The following is a 17,619-nucleotide window of genomic DNA, read 5'->3' as shown; positions in this document are numbered from 1 at the left end:
AACCCTGACCACTGACTGTCACACAGCTATAAATACAACATGCCCACTGGATCTAACACAGCCAAGACTAAACCCTGCCCACTGCCCATCACATGGGACAGGCTAAATCCCACCCACCAGCCATAACACAGGTAAGGCTAAATCCTGCCCATTATCTGACATGTGTGAGGATATTTCCGCACCTCCCTCACCGACGTCGACGGCGATGTCGTTGCCGCTGTGCGCTGCCTTCAGACGACTGGTCATTTCCTTCAGCACAGCGATCTGACGCCGAATCCCTATGTCTGGCTTTGTGATGTCCACTTCCACATCTGGGTTCGATACCTGATTGGCCAAGCCAATTCCTGCCACAACCGATTCATACCTGAACAACAGGGGGAGGAACATTCACTCAGCTGCTGCCTTTATAAAGGTGTATGAAAGGTAGCTATAGAAGGCGAGCCAGAGCGTCCCCTACAGGGCACCCCCTGAAGAGCGCCCCTCACCTGCTCTTGGCGGTACCGTTCCAGCACTCTTCAGCCTTGCCGACCCAGTCCCCTGAGCACACGGTCTCGGGCAGAGTGGACCAGAACTTTTTTGCAGTCCTCAGCTTCTTCTTCACATCCGTCACCTAAAGACACAGAGGGAGATAAGAATTACGAGAGAATGATGAAGAGAAAGTTCAAAGGAGCCTGAAGAAGAGAAGAGAATGTAGATGAGAATGTACAAGAGAGGAAAGGAGAGAAGAGGACGGACGGCTCCAGATAATCAGTCATTGTGGAGAAAGCCAACAATCAGACGTCTTGCTCCCACCTCCTCTACAATCTGATTGGTTATCTCTGAACTAATCATTTTTCCTTCTGCCGTTAGAACATTTTGGTGCAAGTAAAACCCCCATGAGCGCATACACCACTCAGCTACACTGGGTTACCATGCACACCACAAGTTGGATGGAGACATTCTGGATTCGTGGCCCTACCAGTCTGTCGAGGCTGGTGCCGGCTGCAGTGGTGGGCCGGGTGTCCGGGCTGTAGGGCCGGAATCTGCCGGTAAAGCCGCCCTCCTTGATGGAACGTCGGGAGCGCAAGTCTCTGGCCAGCTTGGGCTGGCCACACCCCTGGAATACCTGGGAAATGGACATGGGGGGGGACCGGGTAATGTTGGAAGCAGCATGTGCAGTGACTGGTCCATTTACGTCACATGGTCCATCACAAGAGTCAACAAACAATCTGGGTGCGTCTGAAAATGCACACTTACACAGTGGGTACTGAACTTTGTGAGAATCCTACTGCTCAGCCGTGATGCAGTACAAACCACATGCGTGCATAAGAACAGCGTGCATGCATTTGGACGCACTGCAGTCGGATCTTACATCTTACCGGACCCACAGTTTATCAATGTCATAACTTGACCCACATGAAAGTTAAAAACTACCAGGGAAAAATATATTTTTGAGGCAACACATATACGTGGTTACTGTTCTCTACTTAAATGAGTACAGAGATGGCACCCCCTACGCCATTTGGACAAAAATTTCAGAGTGAGGAATGTCCTTTCATCTCTGGTTACTGCTTCAGCTGCCTTATAGGATAGCAAAACATCCACTGATTGCACACTTTGGAATTTCATAGAATGTAGTACATCATCTGGGTACCATTCACCTACTGTGTCTCAGCCATACTTAGGATTCAAGCATACTGCTCATGTCGCATACTATATTTCACATACTAGATAGCAAACAAGTATGCTAATTCGGACACACCCTCTGTATCTAGGACAGAGGTGCCAATGAGTTGACCCTCACAAGCGGCAAAAGCATAGTAAACAAACAATATGTATGGCACAATTTCTAGGCAAGCAGTCAAGCAAAAAAGTTCTGTTAAATAATGATAAATGGGAGGAAAGGCTATAAGTAGGATACTGTGTGCTGGTTCATGTAGAAGCTGAGGGTTCAGGTCAGAGGTCAGGTCTGCTAAGAGCAGAGGTGGAAAGTTCGGGTCCATTAAAGTACAAATCCAGATCAAGATTTTGTTTCAGCCAACCAGTTGAGTACTCTGTGACTGACTCATTATACTCAACCGGTTGGTTGAAACAAATTCTTGGCCTGCATTTGTATTTTCTGGACCTGAACTTTCCACTTCTGGCCAAGAGGCCCAACACCAGCTCTGCTTCGCGACGGGACCCGACCTTCTGCGAGACCTGCAGGCTGTTCTCCTGCATGTTCATGATGGCTTCCGAGATCTTCACGTCGATGGGGTCCATCACAGACTCGAAGTTGAACGGCCCCTCCAGCCTCTCGGCAAGGCTCATCATAGCATCTGAGACAGACAGGGAGTGAAGGTAACATGGACAGGGAGGGAGGGGTACATATACAGGGGGCGAGGGGTACATGGACAGGGAGGGAGGGGTACATATACAGGGAGGGAGGGGTACATATACAGGCGGCGAGGGGTACATATACAGGCGGCGAGGGGTACATGGACAGGGAGGGAGGGGTACATATACAGGGGGCGAGGGGTACATATACAGGGAGGGAGGGGTACATATACAGGGAGGGAGGGGTACATATACAGGGAGGGAGGGGTACATGGACAGGGAGGGAGGGGTACATATACAGGGAGGGAGGGGTACATATACAGGGAGGGAGGGTTACATGGACAGGGAGGGAGGGGTACATGGACAGGGAGGGAGGGGTACATATACAGGGAGGGAGGGGTACATATACAGGGAGGGAGGGGTACATGGACAGGGAGGGAGGGGTACATATACAGGGAGGGAGGGGTACATATACAGGGAGGGAGGGGTACATATACAGGGAGGGAGGGGTACATGGACAGGGAGGGAGGGGTACATATACAGGGAGGGAGGAGTACATATATAGGGAGGGAGGGGTACATATACAGGGAGGGAGGGGTACATATACAGGGGGCGAGGGGTACATATACAGGGGGCGAGGGGTACATGGACAGGGAGGGAGGGGTACATATACAGGGAGGGAGGGGTACATATACAGGGAGGGAGGGGTACATGGACAGGGAGGGAGGGGTACATGGACAGGGAGGGAGGGGTACATGGACAGGGAAGGAGGGGTACATATACAGGGAAGGAGGGGTACATATACAGGGGTCAGAGCTGATAAACCGGGGACAGGCACCCGGGGCGGTGACCAGAGGATGTGGCTTAAACTCCCAGAAGTTAGTTCTCTAGTTTAACAGCCTAAGTTTAATTACTCTAGCAAACAATCCACCAGCATAACATGCCAAACAGTATCGAAATATAACATTTTCAATAAACTGTATTACCCCCTTCAGACACAAGGGGGAGCCCTGGGACTGCAAAAAGAACAAGAGGTCCCATTCGTAACATGCGGTTCCTTTCAAGGCTCCAATAGGTGTTGGGTTTTTAACGAGACGCTTTACCAGACATGCTACAAAAGAGCCCTCGAAACGGTACATCGGGGCCAGCACCACCTGGCTGAAATTCCACCAGCAGGGCGGCGCCCCCTCAGACTTGCTCACCTGGTCTTTCAGCCAGTTTTTTCCCCCCCATCAAAAACTAGCAGCTAATCCATCATTTCACATGGTACCAAAATTACTGGTGGGACTACAAGCCCATGGCCTCGCTCCCCCCCCCCCCCTCACCTAGGAAGAGGTTCCACTCAGAGTCGAGGTCGGCTTGGTGCGCCAGGCAGCCACGCAAAACGTTGAGGCAGTAGCTCTCACAGGGCCGCAGGGTTGGCTGCCCTGAGCAGGAGGGGCAGTACAGCATCTTCATGGAGGCCCGAATGCAGCCCGGGGTGGGGCTCACCTGGCGGGAGGGGGTTAGGGTCAGTGTGGGGAGGCTTAAAGCTGCCCGGCCGTTTCTCTGAACCAGTACAATGGAGTACTGGGGTCCAACACATGCCCGTTACTGAATGAGAAGCAGCATGAAGGTGACGAACCAGCCACACCGAACACTCGAAACGGTCTCCTTTCTGTCATGTTAGTTTGGCGTGCAAACATGCACGCACACACAAAGCCGTGTCAAAAGGCGTGTCCGTCCGCTTGACCAAGTGGGGGCATCTTAGAGAAGCTTTGCTCAAAGATAAGATCAGGGCACGAGGGTCTTGTTTACTGGTAACTCCTGAGGAGGTCAGAGGTCTGCACAGGGTAATAAAAGCTGTTTACTTTGTGTACAGAAATGGATGGACACACACACACACACACACACACACACACACACACAAGTCGGTCTTCCTATCTAAATGGGGACCGTCCATTCACTTCTATGGGAAAAACCCTAATCCCAGTCACAACACCCTTAACCTCTACCCATCCCTAACCTTAACCATAAGTAACCAACCCAAATACAAGACTTTTGGCATTTTTACTTTTTTTATTGCATTCACAGATTTTTATAAAACTGAGGTTATCCAAATGGGGACCTCAAAAGATGTCGCCAAAAGTAGGGAAATTTCAGGTTTTACTACACTTTGGGGACAATTTGGTCCTCAAATGTGATCCACACACACACACACACTCCACAGAAGCAGCTGTTGGATGTTCATGGCTCTGCAGGGCTGAGACTACGTCTGGACTCCCTGTTTCACACTAAACCCCCTCCCCTCGCTCACCGTGGAGACTTTGGCCACCACCTGCGGCATCAGCTCCAGGCCGCGCGTGAAGGTGCGGGCAGCTACGAAGGCGCGTGTCAGCTGGAGGCGGAGCTTGCGCGGCATGTCTCCGAAGGGGCGGAGCTCCTCTGTGTGCTGGCTCACGCACTCCATGTAGGCGTCGCTGAACTCGTACTGCACGTTGACCAGCCGGAGCATCCGCTCCAGAAGCTCCGCCCAGAAGTCCGCCAGCATGGCGTCCAGGTCGACGGCGGTGCTCCCCGCCGCGTAGTAGCGGCCCAGATCCCTAAAGAGCCCCTTGAAGAGCTCCGCGTTCCTCACGTACATCTGGCCGTACGTGCGAATGAACATGCTGTTCAGGGAGGTCTCCGCGTTGCTCAGAAGCTCCCGGAAAAACTCTGCGGAGAGAGAGGAGGGTCCTTCTGGATGTACGAACGTCGTAAACAGTTCATTTGCCAGCATTCACTGGAGTTGACCCACAGCTTAGCGAGACAAGGGTGAGTTTGTGTTAGATTTGGGGGGGGGAAAAAAAAAAAAGTTTAGGCAAATCTACAACACGCCACAGCTAACCATTAAGCTAGAGCCAATCCCAGGCAGCAGAGGGCAGAAGGCTGGAGTACCCCCCCCCCCCCTGGCAGGATGCCACTCCATCACAGGGCACATACACACCAAAGGCAATTTACTGATGCCAACCTTCCAGAGGAAAACCAGGCCACAGACCAGACGCGAGGCTGAGCACGAGGAGGGCCAGCGATGCCCCCCCCCAAGCGGGGAGCCCATCACCGGATCCATCACAGAACCAGACGCACAAAGAATGGATTTACTTTGAGATAACGGCGCCACTCCATTTATATAAGAGATCCCGGATCACATGTCTCTCACATGTGGGGGAAGCCTGGGGGCAGTGACATCAATGGGGGATGGGGGGGGCTGATCATCATCGGCTGTCCTTTTGTGTCCAGCTACTGTCTCCCTCCCTGCCTCTCTCTGCCTGTCTGCAGGTCCTTCTCTCTGTGTCTGCCTGTCTGCAGGTCCGTCTCTCTGCCTGTCTGCAGGTCCGTCTCTCTGTGTCTGCCTGAAGGTCCGTCTCTCTGTGTCTGCCTGTCTGTCTGCAGGTCCGTCTCTCTGTGTCTGCCTGTCTGTCTGCAGGTCCGTCTCTCTGCGTCTGCCTGTCTGTCTGAAGGTCCGTCTCTCTGCGTCTGCCTGTCTGTCTGCAGGTCCGTCTCTCTGCGTCTGCCTGTCTGTCTGCAGGTCCGTCTCTCTGCGTCTGCCTGTCTGTCTGCAGGTACGTCTCTCTGCGTCTGCCTGTCTGTCTGCAGGTACGTCTCTCTGCGTCTGCCTGTCTGTCTGCAGGTACGTCTCTCTGCCTGTCTGCAGGTCCGTCTCTCTGCCTGTCTGCAGGTCCGTCTCTCTGTGTCTGCCTGTCTGTCTGCAGGTCCGTCTCTCTGTGTCTGCCTGTCTGTCTGCAGGTCCGTCTCTCTGCCTGTCTGCAGGTCCGTCTCTCTGCGTCTGCCTGTCTGCCTGCAGGTCCGTCTCTCTGCGTCTGCCTGTCTGCCTGAAGGTCCGTCTCTCTGCGTCTGCCTGTCTGCCTGAAGGTCCGTCTCTCTGCGTCTGCCTGTCTGCCTGAAGGTCCGTCTCTCTGCGTCTGCCTGTCTGTCTGAAGGTCCGTCTCTCTGCGTCTGCCTGTCTGCCTGAAGGTCCGTCTCTCTGCGTCTGCCTGTCTGCCTGAAGGTCCGTCTCTCTGCGTCTCTCTGCCTGTCTGCAGGTCCGTCTCTCTGCGTCTGCCTGTCTGCCTGAAGGTCCGTCTCTCTGCGTCTGCCTGTCTGCCTGAAGGTCCGTCTCTCTGCGTCTGCCTGTCTGCCTGAAGGTCCGTCTCTCTGCGTCTGCCTGTCTGTCTGAAGGTCCGTCTCTCTGCGTCTGCCTGTCTGTCTGAAGGTCCGTCTCTCTGCGTCTGCCTGTCTGTCTGAAGGTCCGTCTCTCTGCGTCTGCCTGTCTGTCTGCAGGTACGTCTCTCTGCCTGTCTGCAGGTCCGTCTCTCTGCGTCTGCCTGTCTGTCTGAAGGTCCGTCTCTCTGTGTCTGCCTGTCTGCAGGTCCGTCTCTCTGTCTCTGCCTGTCTGCAGGTCCGTCTCTCTGTCTCTGCCTGTCTGCAGGTCCGTCTCTCGGGGGTATTCTCCAAGACATCACTGAATAATTCAGGGAATACCCCCCCACCCTGCCCCGCCCCATTTCTGCTTTTCCCTTTGAGATGCCCAGTGTCTTCTGAGGGCTCTTCAGTGTGGATGGACACACAATGACCCACTTCATGCTCAGGAATGCCCCCCCCCCAATGGATCAGAGGCGGATCACCTCTGCTGGGAGGTGTCTCCCAGAGCTGAGCGCAACACTGCCCCACCCCTCCCCCCACCACTCAGCCACACTGTGCCCCCACCCCCCCCTGATCTTTCCCTGGGTGCTCACCTCTCGTTCCTCTCGGGGGGTGTTCACCGGGCGGCCGCCCTGTTCCCACGGTCCTTACACAAGCGTGACTGTTTATCTGTCTGTGTGTGTGTGTGTGTGTGGGGGGGGGGGGGGGGGTTGTATTTACCACATTGTGGGGACCAAATGCTACTTTTTAGCATGTGGGGACATTTTTTATTCCAGTCCCCACAATATAAACCTCAATTTTCTAAAAAATCTGTGAACGCAGTCAAAAAACTAAAAATGCCATAAGTTTTGTGAAGTTGACATGTGCATGACGTCACAGTAGGCGGGAGTCACTGCGTTCAGACCCACTGGGTAAAATTGTCACTAAAGTTATATCTTGCATTGACTACTCATCAATGAAATATTTAGCATCGTTCATTTATATTCTGTTATGGCAAGGAATTTGCCAGTATTTATTTAAGGACGTTCATGTTAATTAGCCTTATGTTCCACAAACACGATGAGAGAGTCAGATGGTGCTCGCAGGCTGAGACAAGACCAGTTTTCCTTCACAAAGCAAGTGTAGGTAACTAGCTAGGTAAACTTTACAAGTTTCTACAAAATATGCTGTCAGGAAATTTCAGCCAACATATTGACGTCCCTGGTCCTTTGGTAAAATGGATGTATCCCAGTCCAACTGTGTTTAAAGAGACTGGCAGTTTCCCCAACTCAAATCAGCCATGTTGCAGCATGTTTTACCACTCAGTCCGTCAGAGGGGGCATGTTCTGGCGGGGCAGCGACTATTTTGTTTGGTTACTTATGGTTAAGGTTAGTGCTGGGTAGGGGTTAAGATCGTCATGTTGGGATTAGGGTTTTCCCCATAGAAATGAAGAGTCCCCACAAAGATATAATTACAAATCTGTGTGTGTGTGTGTGTGTGTGTGTGTGTGTGTGTGTGGGGGCCCCCCGCATCCCAAGCTGAAGTTACAGATTTAAACACAAGCACCATTTCACCAATAAAACAGAACAAGAGCACATTCAGCGATTACAGCCTGGTACCCCCCCCCCCCCCCGACCGCAGACACCCTCCTGATGCCGCCCCCCCCGGATACACTAGACCACAGAGTAGCACCCCGACACCATCGCTTACATACAATAACCCGGGGGGCCGGGGAGTGCTCCTGGTGAGTTAAGCCTCACCCCCCCCATACCCCCCCCCCCCCCCCAGTGTCACCATGGACACTGGAAACACTGCAGGCTCTCCATTTACCTCAGAGCCCCCCACCCCCACCCTGCAAATGCAGATTGGCGAGGGGGCCACTGTCACCATTCACATGGATACAGACTAAAACAAAAAGACAGAGAGACCAACCCCCCCCCACAACACAAAGTGCCAAAGCAATGGTGAATTTAATGACAGCCAGAGAAAGGTGGGGGGGCAGGGGTGGGCTGATCCAGGACCAGACCACAGCGACCACAGAACCGTTTGCGGTCACACAGCTCCCAGGTCCTGGGCAGCCACAGCGAGGGAGAGGGGCATAAGCTGATGGGCCAGCAGGTGGCGCTAGAGAGCTGTATTTCACCTGGAAATGGGGCTGCAACAGTGAAGGAGTTGCGGGGGATCTCTGTCACTGCTGGGGGGGAACCTCACAGACTGACTCATAACCCCCGGGAGCAGGGCCGTACCTGAACGAACGGAGCCGGCTTAACACATCACACACAAAATGATTTAAAAGTTTGTGGTCAGGTAGTTGCTCCCCCGCTGAGATAAAACGAGGAGGAGCAGCGACCCCTAGCATCCCCCACCCACGCCGGTCTATCCGCCCCCCAGTAAGCCCTGCACTGCATTTACTAACCACCGGTGAAAAATGGCATCAAAACTCACAGTGGGTGGGGTCACAGTGCCATCAATCACTGCTCAGAACCAATAAAATCAGAAGTATGAAGTGAGTTAAAGCAGTCAGGTGAGTGACAGTGTAGGATAATCCTGCCCACTGGGGGTCACACATCTGTCTGATGACTGGAGAGCTGGGCTTCACTGCACGTGCGAGTGTCCCTCCCGGAAGCTCTGGAGGCTCGGAGTGGATCCAGGCCTTGTTCTTAGCACACATGGCTGAATAAGAAGTTCAGTTTGTCTGGAAATTTCTCATGGGCATAAATTTATACACTATGGGGAACTAAGTTCACATGCAGATGTATTCTCTGCATACCTGTCCCTAGAAGTGGAAAGTTCACCCATTTTAAAAGATGGATATCTTCATGTGTTTCTAAAATGACCCTTGAGAAGAGAGGACTGTCACTGTAAAATGACGGGCTGGATCTGGTGTCCTGTCCGCGCTATCCACCAGGGGGCGCAAGTCCACAATCACCCTGGGTACCTCCAACCTCTTCTGTAAATGCACACCTGCAGCATCGGTCCTGCAGGGAGCCGGTGAAGGGTGACAGGTCATGGCTCCCCACGTCCCCCGTCCCCCCCATCGAAATGCCAAACATCGCACATGTACTGCCATCGGGCCAAGGAGATGCCACACAGTCAGAGGAGTCTCTATGGAGCACCGAAGGTGCCAGCGGCTGGAACATTCTGTATCAGACATCTTTAAGTAGCATGGCCAAGGACTGGTATTTGTGGAGCTGCAACTCCAACCTCACATCCCCAGGCTAGGATTTGGGTCACATCCCCTGGTTGTGTAACACCAGGGTGTGGATCAGTGCCTGACTTTGCAAGGTCCATTTTGGAGAGTCCTCCTCCAACGACGAGCAGTACGTAACACAAACAAGGATGCTAATGCGCGGACGCTAACGCGCGGATGCTGACGTGCGGCTGGTAAACGCGCGGACGCTGACGTGCGGCTGGTAAACGCGCGGACGGTAAACGCGCGGACGCCGACGTGCGGACGGTAAACGCGCGGACGCCGACGGGCGGCCGGTAAACGCGCGGACGCCGACGTGCGGCCGGTAAACGCGCGGACGCCGACGTGCGGCCGGTAAACGCGCGGACGCCGACGTGCGGACGGTAAACGCGCGGATGGTAAACGCGCGGACGCCGACGGGCGGACGGTAAACGCGCGGACGGTAAACGCGCGGACGCCGACGGGCGGCTGGTAAACGCGCGGACGCCGACGGGCGGCTGGTAAACGCGCGGATGCTGACGCGCGGACGGTAAATGCGCGGACGCTAACCTCCCAGCACCAGTGAAGAGAGAGAGAGAGAAAAAGAGGCAGAGACTCACGGTCAAAGTGCTGGTGCCGCTGACTGAAGGTGTTCTGGAGGCTGACGCTCAGCTGCCCCACCGCGGCCCTCAGGTCCACCAGGCCCTGCTGACTGAGCTTCTGCTCCATCTGCGCGGTGCAGCAGGGGGCATCCCGGGGACACACCTTCAGGTGGGCACCTGCCGGGGACAAACACAGGTTAGAGGGACCAGACGCCACCGGCTCGGCTGACAAAGCCAGCAGATGGGGGACGGCGGGGGACGGCCGTGACAGCGTTTTGAAAACATCTGCGATGCTCGTTTGTGGAGGGGATCCTTATTCTACTATTTTTCCCGCCAAATAAAACTTATAAAACCTCTGAATTGTTTTCTATAAACCCATGACTCTGAGAACACTGGCACAGCATTGGAACGGCTGTAGACTCATCACCGGGCACAGAGCACGACGGGCATCATCTGCTCAAAGCAAAGGCGGCACGCAAATACCCCCAGAGCACTATTACTCATTACATACACCGTTACTCTCCCGTAAATAATCCTTCCATCTCGTTAATAAAAGCTAACGACACATAAGCAGGTAATCTGATGAGTCAGGCTAATGAGTGTCTCCCTGGTGCACTGGAAAGGGTCGCAGCTAAGGGGACTTATGATACCCTCTCACAAAAAGGAGCCCATCAAATTAACATGGAAAAGGTGCTGGGATAAGGGGCCCAGCCAGCCATAAAGGCCTGTTTTTCTTTCTGTTTAATGTGGCTGCTGGTATTTCAAGAGAACAAGCCTTCTTTCACCATGCTAATTCCAGCAGCGCGCTGGGCTCCTTTGCCAACCCCCCCGAAGCGGCTCTCGGGGCCTCAGGAGGAGGTCTGCACCTCCGCTTTCACTCGGCCCATTGAAGCCCGAGCGCCTTCTCTCCATTTCTCGCCTTTTTTAAATACTGGCCGAAAACGTTACTTGAAATAAAAAGCAGAAAACCAGTCAGCCAGGCTAAAGAAGCCCGACAAACTAGGGGCAGCTGCAAACAGGAGATAAAGCAGGAGCTGTGGTAGAAAAAGCCATGATTATGCAAATAGAATGTAATTTCAATCAGTAATTACCAATGAAATTCATAATAACACTGTTGATTTAACTACAATGATAATAAATGATTAATTTCTGCTTTGGAATAGTTATTGTACTAAACGTGTAATACAATAATTTAAGTTAAACTTCAGTAATAAGTTTTCACTTCTCAATAAGAAACATTTTATAAGGAACTAACATGTGACAGTTTATACTGCAAGAGGACCGGATGAAGGTGCAGGTCTAATCCAAGAAGCTGCCAATATTAGAAACTTATGTACTGATGTCATAGGTGAAGGATATATAGGGGAAAGGAATATAGGGGAAGTAAGATTAAGAAAGTAACTGAAAACAACTTGTCTAAATAGGGTAGTGAAACCATAGGGCTAATGGAAAAATAGGCTAACCCTAATAACGGACCTCAATAAGCAGAAGTAGCTGGTGTACACCGATACCCGAGTCCTCTGTAAACTGTCACACTTTTTGGCTATAAATGATGTGTGCGCTTCCTGTTCGGGGGCAGATCAGGGGACGCATGAAAGGCTGCTGAGTACCTGCCCCCCCCAAAGCTTTGTGCTAATGAAGTTCGTCAGACTCTTAAACAAATAGACTTCAGCGAAATTTCCACCACAGCGTAGACCAGGCGGCTCCTCAGATTTGCTCCCTGTAACAGGAGGTCATCGTTGGGGGCAGCGCCCACCTCCCCCTCTGGAGGAGGAGTCCATCAGCTCAGACAGAGCCACACTCTCATCCCAAACACACACCACACGTATCCCGGGAATCAGGAGCTCAGCGTTACCATGGTCTCTAATCAGCCAAGTGCTTTTAAAATACAAGCATTTACCAAATCGGTCACTTGTTAAGCTGGACCCCCTCCCCATGTAAGCTGGAAACTGGCCTCCCAGATTCCTGTAGGTACAAAACATCCGGTTCATGGTTAGTCTTACAATACGCCTCTGTCCGGAAAGGCTCATCAATCGGAGACTAAATGAAAGAAAGTGAAACAAAACAGCTGAGAAACACTCGTGGGGGCGGGCAAATATCGGGGGGCGAATAGGTAGGGGGGGGGGGCGGCAAACACCTGCAAAATGATGGGCAAGGAGGAGGCTGGCAAATACCAATGGGTGAGGGGGGGGGGGGGGTCGGCAAGCACCCACAGGTGATTGGCCAGGGAGGGGCGGGCAAACACCGGAGGGCGATCGGTGGGGGGGCTGCAAATACAGGTGGGCAATGTATGGGGAGGGCGGTAATCACCCATGGGTGATGGGCATGGGGGGGTGGCAAACAACCACAGGCAATAGGTGGGGGGGTGGAAAACACTGAAAGGAGAAGGAACAGCCTGTCTGATACAGTCACTCCCAGGCTCTAAAAGCCCTCATACGGGTTTCTTTATCAGTGCTGCTCTAACCCACACTGGCTTCCATCTGACCCCCCCCACCCCCCCCCCCCCCCCCCCCCGCACAGGGATTCATCGGCAGGCCACGGATCAGCCCTGTCGGAGCCAACTGGAACCCAACAGAACCCCAAACTCAGAACCCTGAGTTTGAACCCTGACACAACCCTTAAACTTCTGTCCGCATGCTGTCCAAAATGGCGGCAACAAAGAGTTTGTAAGATGGTTTTTAAGGGAGAAACCTGCCTGCAGGAAGGAAGCACTATCTGATGGCGTGTGAAGCGACGTGACAGGCAGAGATGCGGCTCTTTGTCTGACGCACACAGCTGGAAGTGTGACCTCCACGCCCCTCGGTACCTGACGCGACGCCCTATAAACACACCGCGCCGCAAAACCGTAGCTGGAAGGCATGCGAGCTGTTTCAAGTGAGGGAGCTCAGAGCCACACGTTCTAAAAATGGATTAAAAACTGCAGCACAGGCATTTCCCGCTTTAAGAGGCTGGCCTTGTTATTACCTTGCATTGTGGCTGCCAGGCAGGGTGTCAAACATTCATTCCTTTCTGCGTCTCAAACGGCTGCCACATACTATTACCTTAATAAAAAACACAAACCATGAATAACACGGGAAATCGGGTGCCCTAAATGTCTAGGCCTGCTGTATTTCAGAAGTGTTCAGAAAAATGTAACAAATGGATAATTAAAAGCACAGCTTCCTGCCTAGTAAAGTGCCCTTGCTCTAGCTGTGCAAAAATGAGGCACACCCTGTTTCCGGTTTACGCCGCAGACCAGCTTGCAGGACGGTGCTCGCAGCGGCCAGTGGATAAAGCCTCGTAGCACCCCACCCCCCCCCCCCCCAATACCACCCCCGCACACCTAACCAACAGAGTCATGGGTTAACAGGCACTTCTCTGGGAGAGGTTGTGTCCTTTGGCCTCCGTCTGCATGTGCCGGATGGAGACACACCACCCGCACGCTGAGGACGAGACGAATCTCGCACGCTCCCATGGGCGACCATTCTGCCCCCCTCTCCAGAAAAAAAAAAAAACAGCTTGTTTTCATCTCCTCTACTTACTGGGACCCGAGTCAGTACACAGAATAAACATTCAGGAAGTCACAGGCACATCAGGCCAGCTTTGTATTAACACTAGCACTATTAACACTAACACTAACACTGGTGTACACCGAGTACGTTAACAGGCAGCATCTCCCAGATAGCTGTACATTCCTCTGTTTAAATGCCATTCTATTGAAAGGGGTTCACTGATAAGCCATTTATTTGCCGGTTCCATAGAACCCGAATGCATCCCCCTGGTCAGCCAGACAGACTACCCAAACACACCAAGAGCCACACATGCTCGTCAGGACCCCCCGAGAAAGAGTGCCTTCGTGGTGGGGGGAGGGGGGGTATCTTTCTGCAGATTCTGAACCATGCAGGCCTGGGATAGCAGACCCGTGTGCCTCCTGCCACCGTATTTTTTTGTGTACTATGTGGTGGGGGGGGGGGGCACTCGGTGCATGCCTCCGCAGCATGTGCCAACTCTCGCCCCCCCCCCCACAGTCCCCAGCCCCCACTGCCTGGGCTACACAGAGTCATTTCCAGTCTCCAGGAAACCATATTAAAAAACAATACAATTAAATCCACTTGGTGGCTTCCAGCAGTGTGAGCCAGCAGGTTTGTCCGCGGTTCGTAGGCATGCCACATTACCCATCAGCCTCGGCGTGGCTCAGCACATGCAGACATACTCAAAGACAGGAACGGGTCTCTCTCCCTCTCACAGACTCTCCTCTGCCTCCCATTTTACCTGTGTGTGTGTGTGTGTGTGTGTGTGTGTGCGTGTGTGTGTGTGTATTACATTGTGGGGACCAAAAGTCCGTACAATGTGGTTACAGCCTGTTATTTTTCCACTTTTCCCAGTTCCCACAAGTGGAAACTCAATTTAATAAAAAGAAAATCTGTGACTGTAGTCAAAAAAAAACTAAAAATGCCAAAAGTCTGTATGCAAACTAGTAAGAATCAAAGCCAAAACTTCCATGCAGTCACCCTGCTGCTGCCTTGCCACTAGGGGGAGCCTCTAGCATTCCCTTGAAACAGCCCCACCCTCCGTCCTCTCCTCCGAACCCCCATGACAGCCGAACCAGAGGCCACGGAAAATTAATCTTCAGTTTTTACCTTAAAGCTCTGACTCCATCAAAACGCCGCGTGTCCAACACCCAGCTGTGGGGAGAAGCACAAACCACCCCCCGCCCCCCCCCCCCCGAGGGCATTCCGCCCCCCCAGGCGTACCCCCAGTCATCGCACCACACATTGTGAAGGAGGCCACTTCCGGGTTGATTCCCAGGTGATGCGCGCGAGGGCCCCCTGAAGCCGCTCCCAGCACGCGAGCGCCGCAACAAAGAGGCCTTTCAGCTGAGCACTGGGCCCCGACGCGAAGCTTTGTCCCACCGTGGGCTTCAGCACAAAGCTGCGACGCCACGTCACCACGCATGTGCTTCATGTTACAACCTGTAATGCAGGCCGGAGACAAAGGCTGGCATAGCGTCGTCACGGCGCCACCCACAGCGCCGCCCTACCGTACCCGCTCCGGCACGCCGCCACGTCCCCGTCGTTTCAGGGACAGACAAGAACCTCCTGCGGTCGATCACCACCAGCGGCTCCGTGCGCCCTCTCACGGGGACGTGCAGCCCAGCTCGTGGAAATCTCAGTGCAAATAACGTCTCCTCAAACACGTTGGGGATTAAAATCGCTCACTGACAGCTGTGAAAACACCAAACTGCCAAAGTTTACTTTCCAGAAGACGGATCGAGGTGACGACGTCAAAAAAACATGACAACACTGACACTCACTTCAAATGGTTATATGAAATTAATGCTTAGAGCTCCGAGCCAACAATGGCAGGTCAACCATTCAACAAAAAGACGAACAAATAGGCTAAAGCTGCATGGTTTTAATGAGTCTTGCTGCAGTTTTGTGGTTATTCACAGGCCGAGAGGAGTGACCCCGATCATTAGCACACGTCAGAGCTGAAGCACCACATGTGTATCTTTTGGGAAAAGTGCACCTGAAATGGCGTGACCCTGCAGAAGAATCTCACACATCAGAATCACTTTGCTCTTTTGCACTTTTCCCAAAAGATACACATGCCTTACTGAAGGCACCCGAGGCCTCCTGATTGGCTGTCATCACTGACTGGTTTACCAATCAAAATGGCCAGTTTGCAGGCCCTCCAAACTGCAGCCAGCCGTGGATATTTACCTAGAATCCCCTTGGGCCCTGGATTCTGTGGGAGCACTCTAGCCCCCCTGCGCCTCTTTCCCTCTCTCTCGACCCCCCTCTGCCGTGTGGGTCTATGTCCCCCTGCCAGTCCCACCCCCCAGGTCAGCTCCTGGAAGACGGAACCCGGGGCCAGAATCTAGCTCCCCGCATCTTAACCTCACAGGCTGTTCAAGTTACATAAACGACAAATGGTCAACAGCTTTTCTCCAGAAAAAAGTGCAGTAAAATAATAAATGCATAGCAATTATCTACGAAGAACTTTCCAGAAGATCCTACCATTTCCCCGTCATGTTGGGGAAAACAGAGGAAAATGAGTTTATAATGACAGTGGTGATGAGCAGTGATGTCCTGCTTGTTTACCCTGGCAGGGACGGCGGGGGGGGGGGGCAATGGGGCGGGCAGGCAGAGGAGGACTGATAATTGTCAGGCAGCTCTCCAAGGAGGCTGCAGGGAACAGCAGCTGAATACGTCTGTATCTGTCTGTGTGTGAGAGTCACCAGAGACCTGATGACACACAGGGGACGTGCATCCAAAAGCAACCAGCACTTTAAGGTTGAAAGGCCAGGCTTCTTCCAATGGGGTCTCAAGCCAGGAGACACCTTTACCGCAATCACAGCCAATCAGCTGTGGCCGCTTACCCAGAATCCCCTTGGGCCCAGCTGATCACGCTTCGGTGTTTGCTGCGATTCCCGCGATTGAGAGAGCAGAAAGCCCCCCGATGGATGCTGCAGGCAGACTCTGGGACGCTTCTGACGAGCTACAGGCACGCCGTCCTGCCCAGGCAGCCTCACAGCCACGCAGACGCCATCCTGCCCAGGCAGCCAGGCAGCCTCACGGCCACGCAGACGCCGTCCTGCCCAGGCAGCCTCACGGCCACGCAGACGCTGTCCTGCCCAGGCAGCCAGGCAGCCTCACGGCCACGCAGACGCCCTCCTGCCCAGGCAGCCAGGCAGCCTCACGGCCAGGCAGCCTCACGGCCAGGCAGCCTCACGGCCAGGCAGCCTCACGGCCACGCAGACGCCGTCCTGCCCAGGCAGCCTCACGGCCACGCAGACGCCGTCCTGCCCAGGCAGCCTCACGGCCACGCAGACGCCGTCCTGCCCAGGCAGCCAGGCAGCCTCACGGCCACGCAGACGCCGTCCTGCCCAGGCAGCCAGGCAGCCTCACGGCCACGCAGACGCCGTCCTGCCCAGGCAGCCAGGCAGCCTCACGGCCACGCAGACGCCGTCCTGCCCAGGCAGCCTCACGGCCAGGCAGCCTCACGGCCACGCAGACGCCGTCCTGCCCAGGCAGCCTCACGGCCACGCAGACGCCATCTTCCCAGGAACCCGGGGGAAAAGCGGGAATCTGGATTCCTGGCCATGCAGGACGTGTGTGAAAGGCTGTTACCACTCAGATTCACAGGAGGAAGGGGTGGTGCTTGACAGACAAGATGACAGGCTTTGGCGTGGTCCGTGAGAGAGGAAACAGTGTAAAGGGGGGGCCGCGGGGGGGGGGGGGGGGGGGGGGGGCATGAAAAAGCAGGCAACATTCCCAAAGGCCAGGAGCATGGGGACCATCCAGGGATCCGATCTGTTTCTTCTCTCCAAGAACATTAAAAGCAAACACTTTCCCCAGCTGAGACGAGAAGCCAATCAGGAAGCTGACGCAGAAGCAGAGGGCTGAGCAGCCCGGCTGGAGGTGCGAGTG

The 17,619-nt window shown here is 53.8% G+C and overlaps 1 protein-coding gene across 6 annotated transcripts in view; it reads right to left on the bottom strand.

The window, feature by feature from the left end:
* Nucleotides 1-17,619, bottom strand: part of LOC111834609 (glypican-6-like) — a 28,876-nt gene that overhangs the window by 5,051 nt on the left and 6,206 nt on the right. For 4 of the 6 annotated variants that reach the window (XM_072706315.1, XM_023794099.2, XM_023794102.2 and 1 more), the window contains exons 2-8: nucleotides 10,226-10,384; nucleotides 4,592-4,989; nucleotides 3,621-3,786; nucleotides 2,167-2,297; nucleotides 959-1,105; nucleotides 486-610; nucleotides 183-364 (exon numbers count right to left, since the gene is read on the bottom strand). In XM_072706315.1, the coding sequence (XP_072562416.1) occupies nucleotides 183-364; nucleotides 486-610; nucleotides 959-1,105; nucleotides 2,167-2,297; nucleotides 3,621-3,786; nucleotides 4,592-4,989; nucleotides 10,226-10,384 (1,308 nt within the window). The remainder of the gene's footprint in view (nucleotides 1-182; nucleotides 365-485; nucleotides 611-958; nucleotides 1,106-2,166; nucleotides 2,298-3,620; nucleotides 3,787-4,591; nucleotides 4,990-10,225; nucleotides 10,385-17,619) is intronic. The other 2 variants (XM_072706313.1, XM_023794105.2) reach the window with 1 other exon arrangement.

Source organism: Paramormyrops kingsleyae, chromosome 24 (genome assembly GCF_048594095.1).
Source record: "Paramormyrops kingsleyae isolate MSU_618 chromosome 24, PKINGS_0.4, whole genome shotgun sequence".
Classification (NCBI taxonomy): domain Eukaryota; kingdom Metazoa; phylum Chordata; class Actinopteri; order Osteoglossiformes; family Mormyridae; genus Paramormyrops; species Paramormyrops kingsleyae.
Note: the sequence above shows the minus strand (reverse complement) of the source record. Positions and strands in the feature narration are given on the sequence as shown.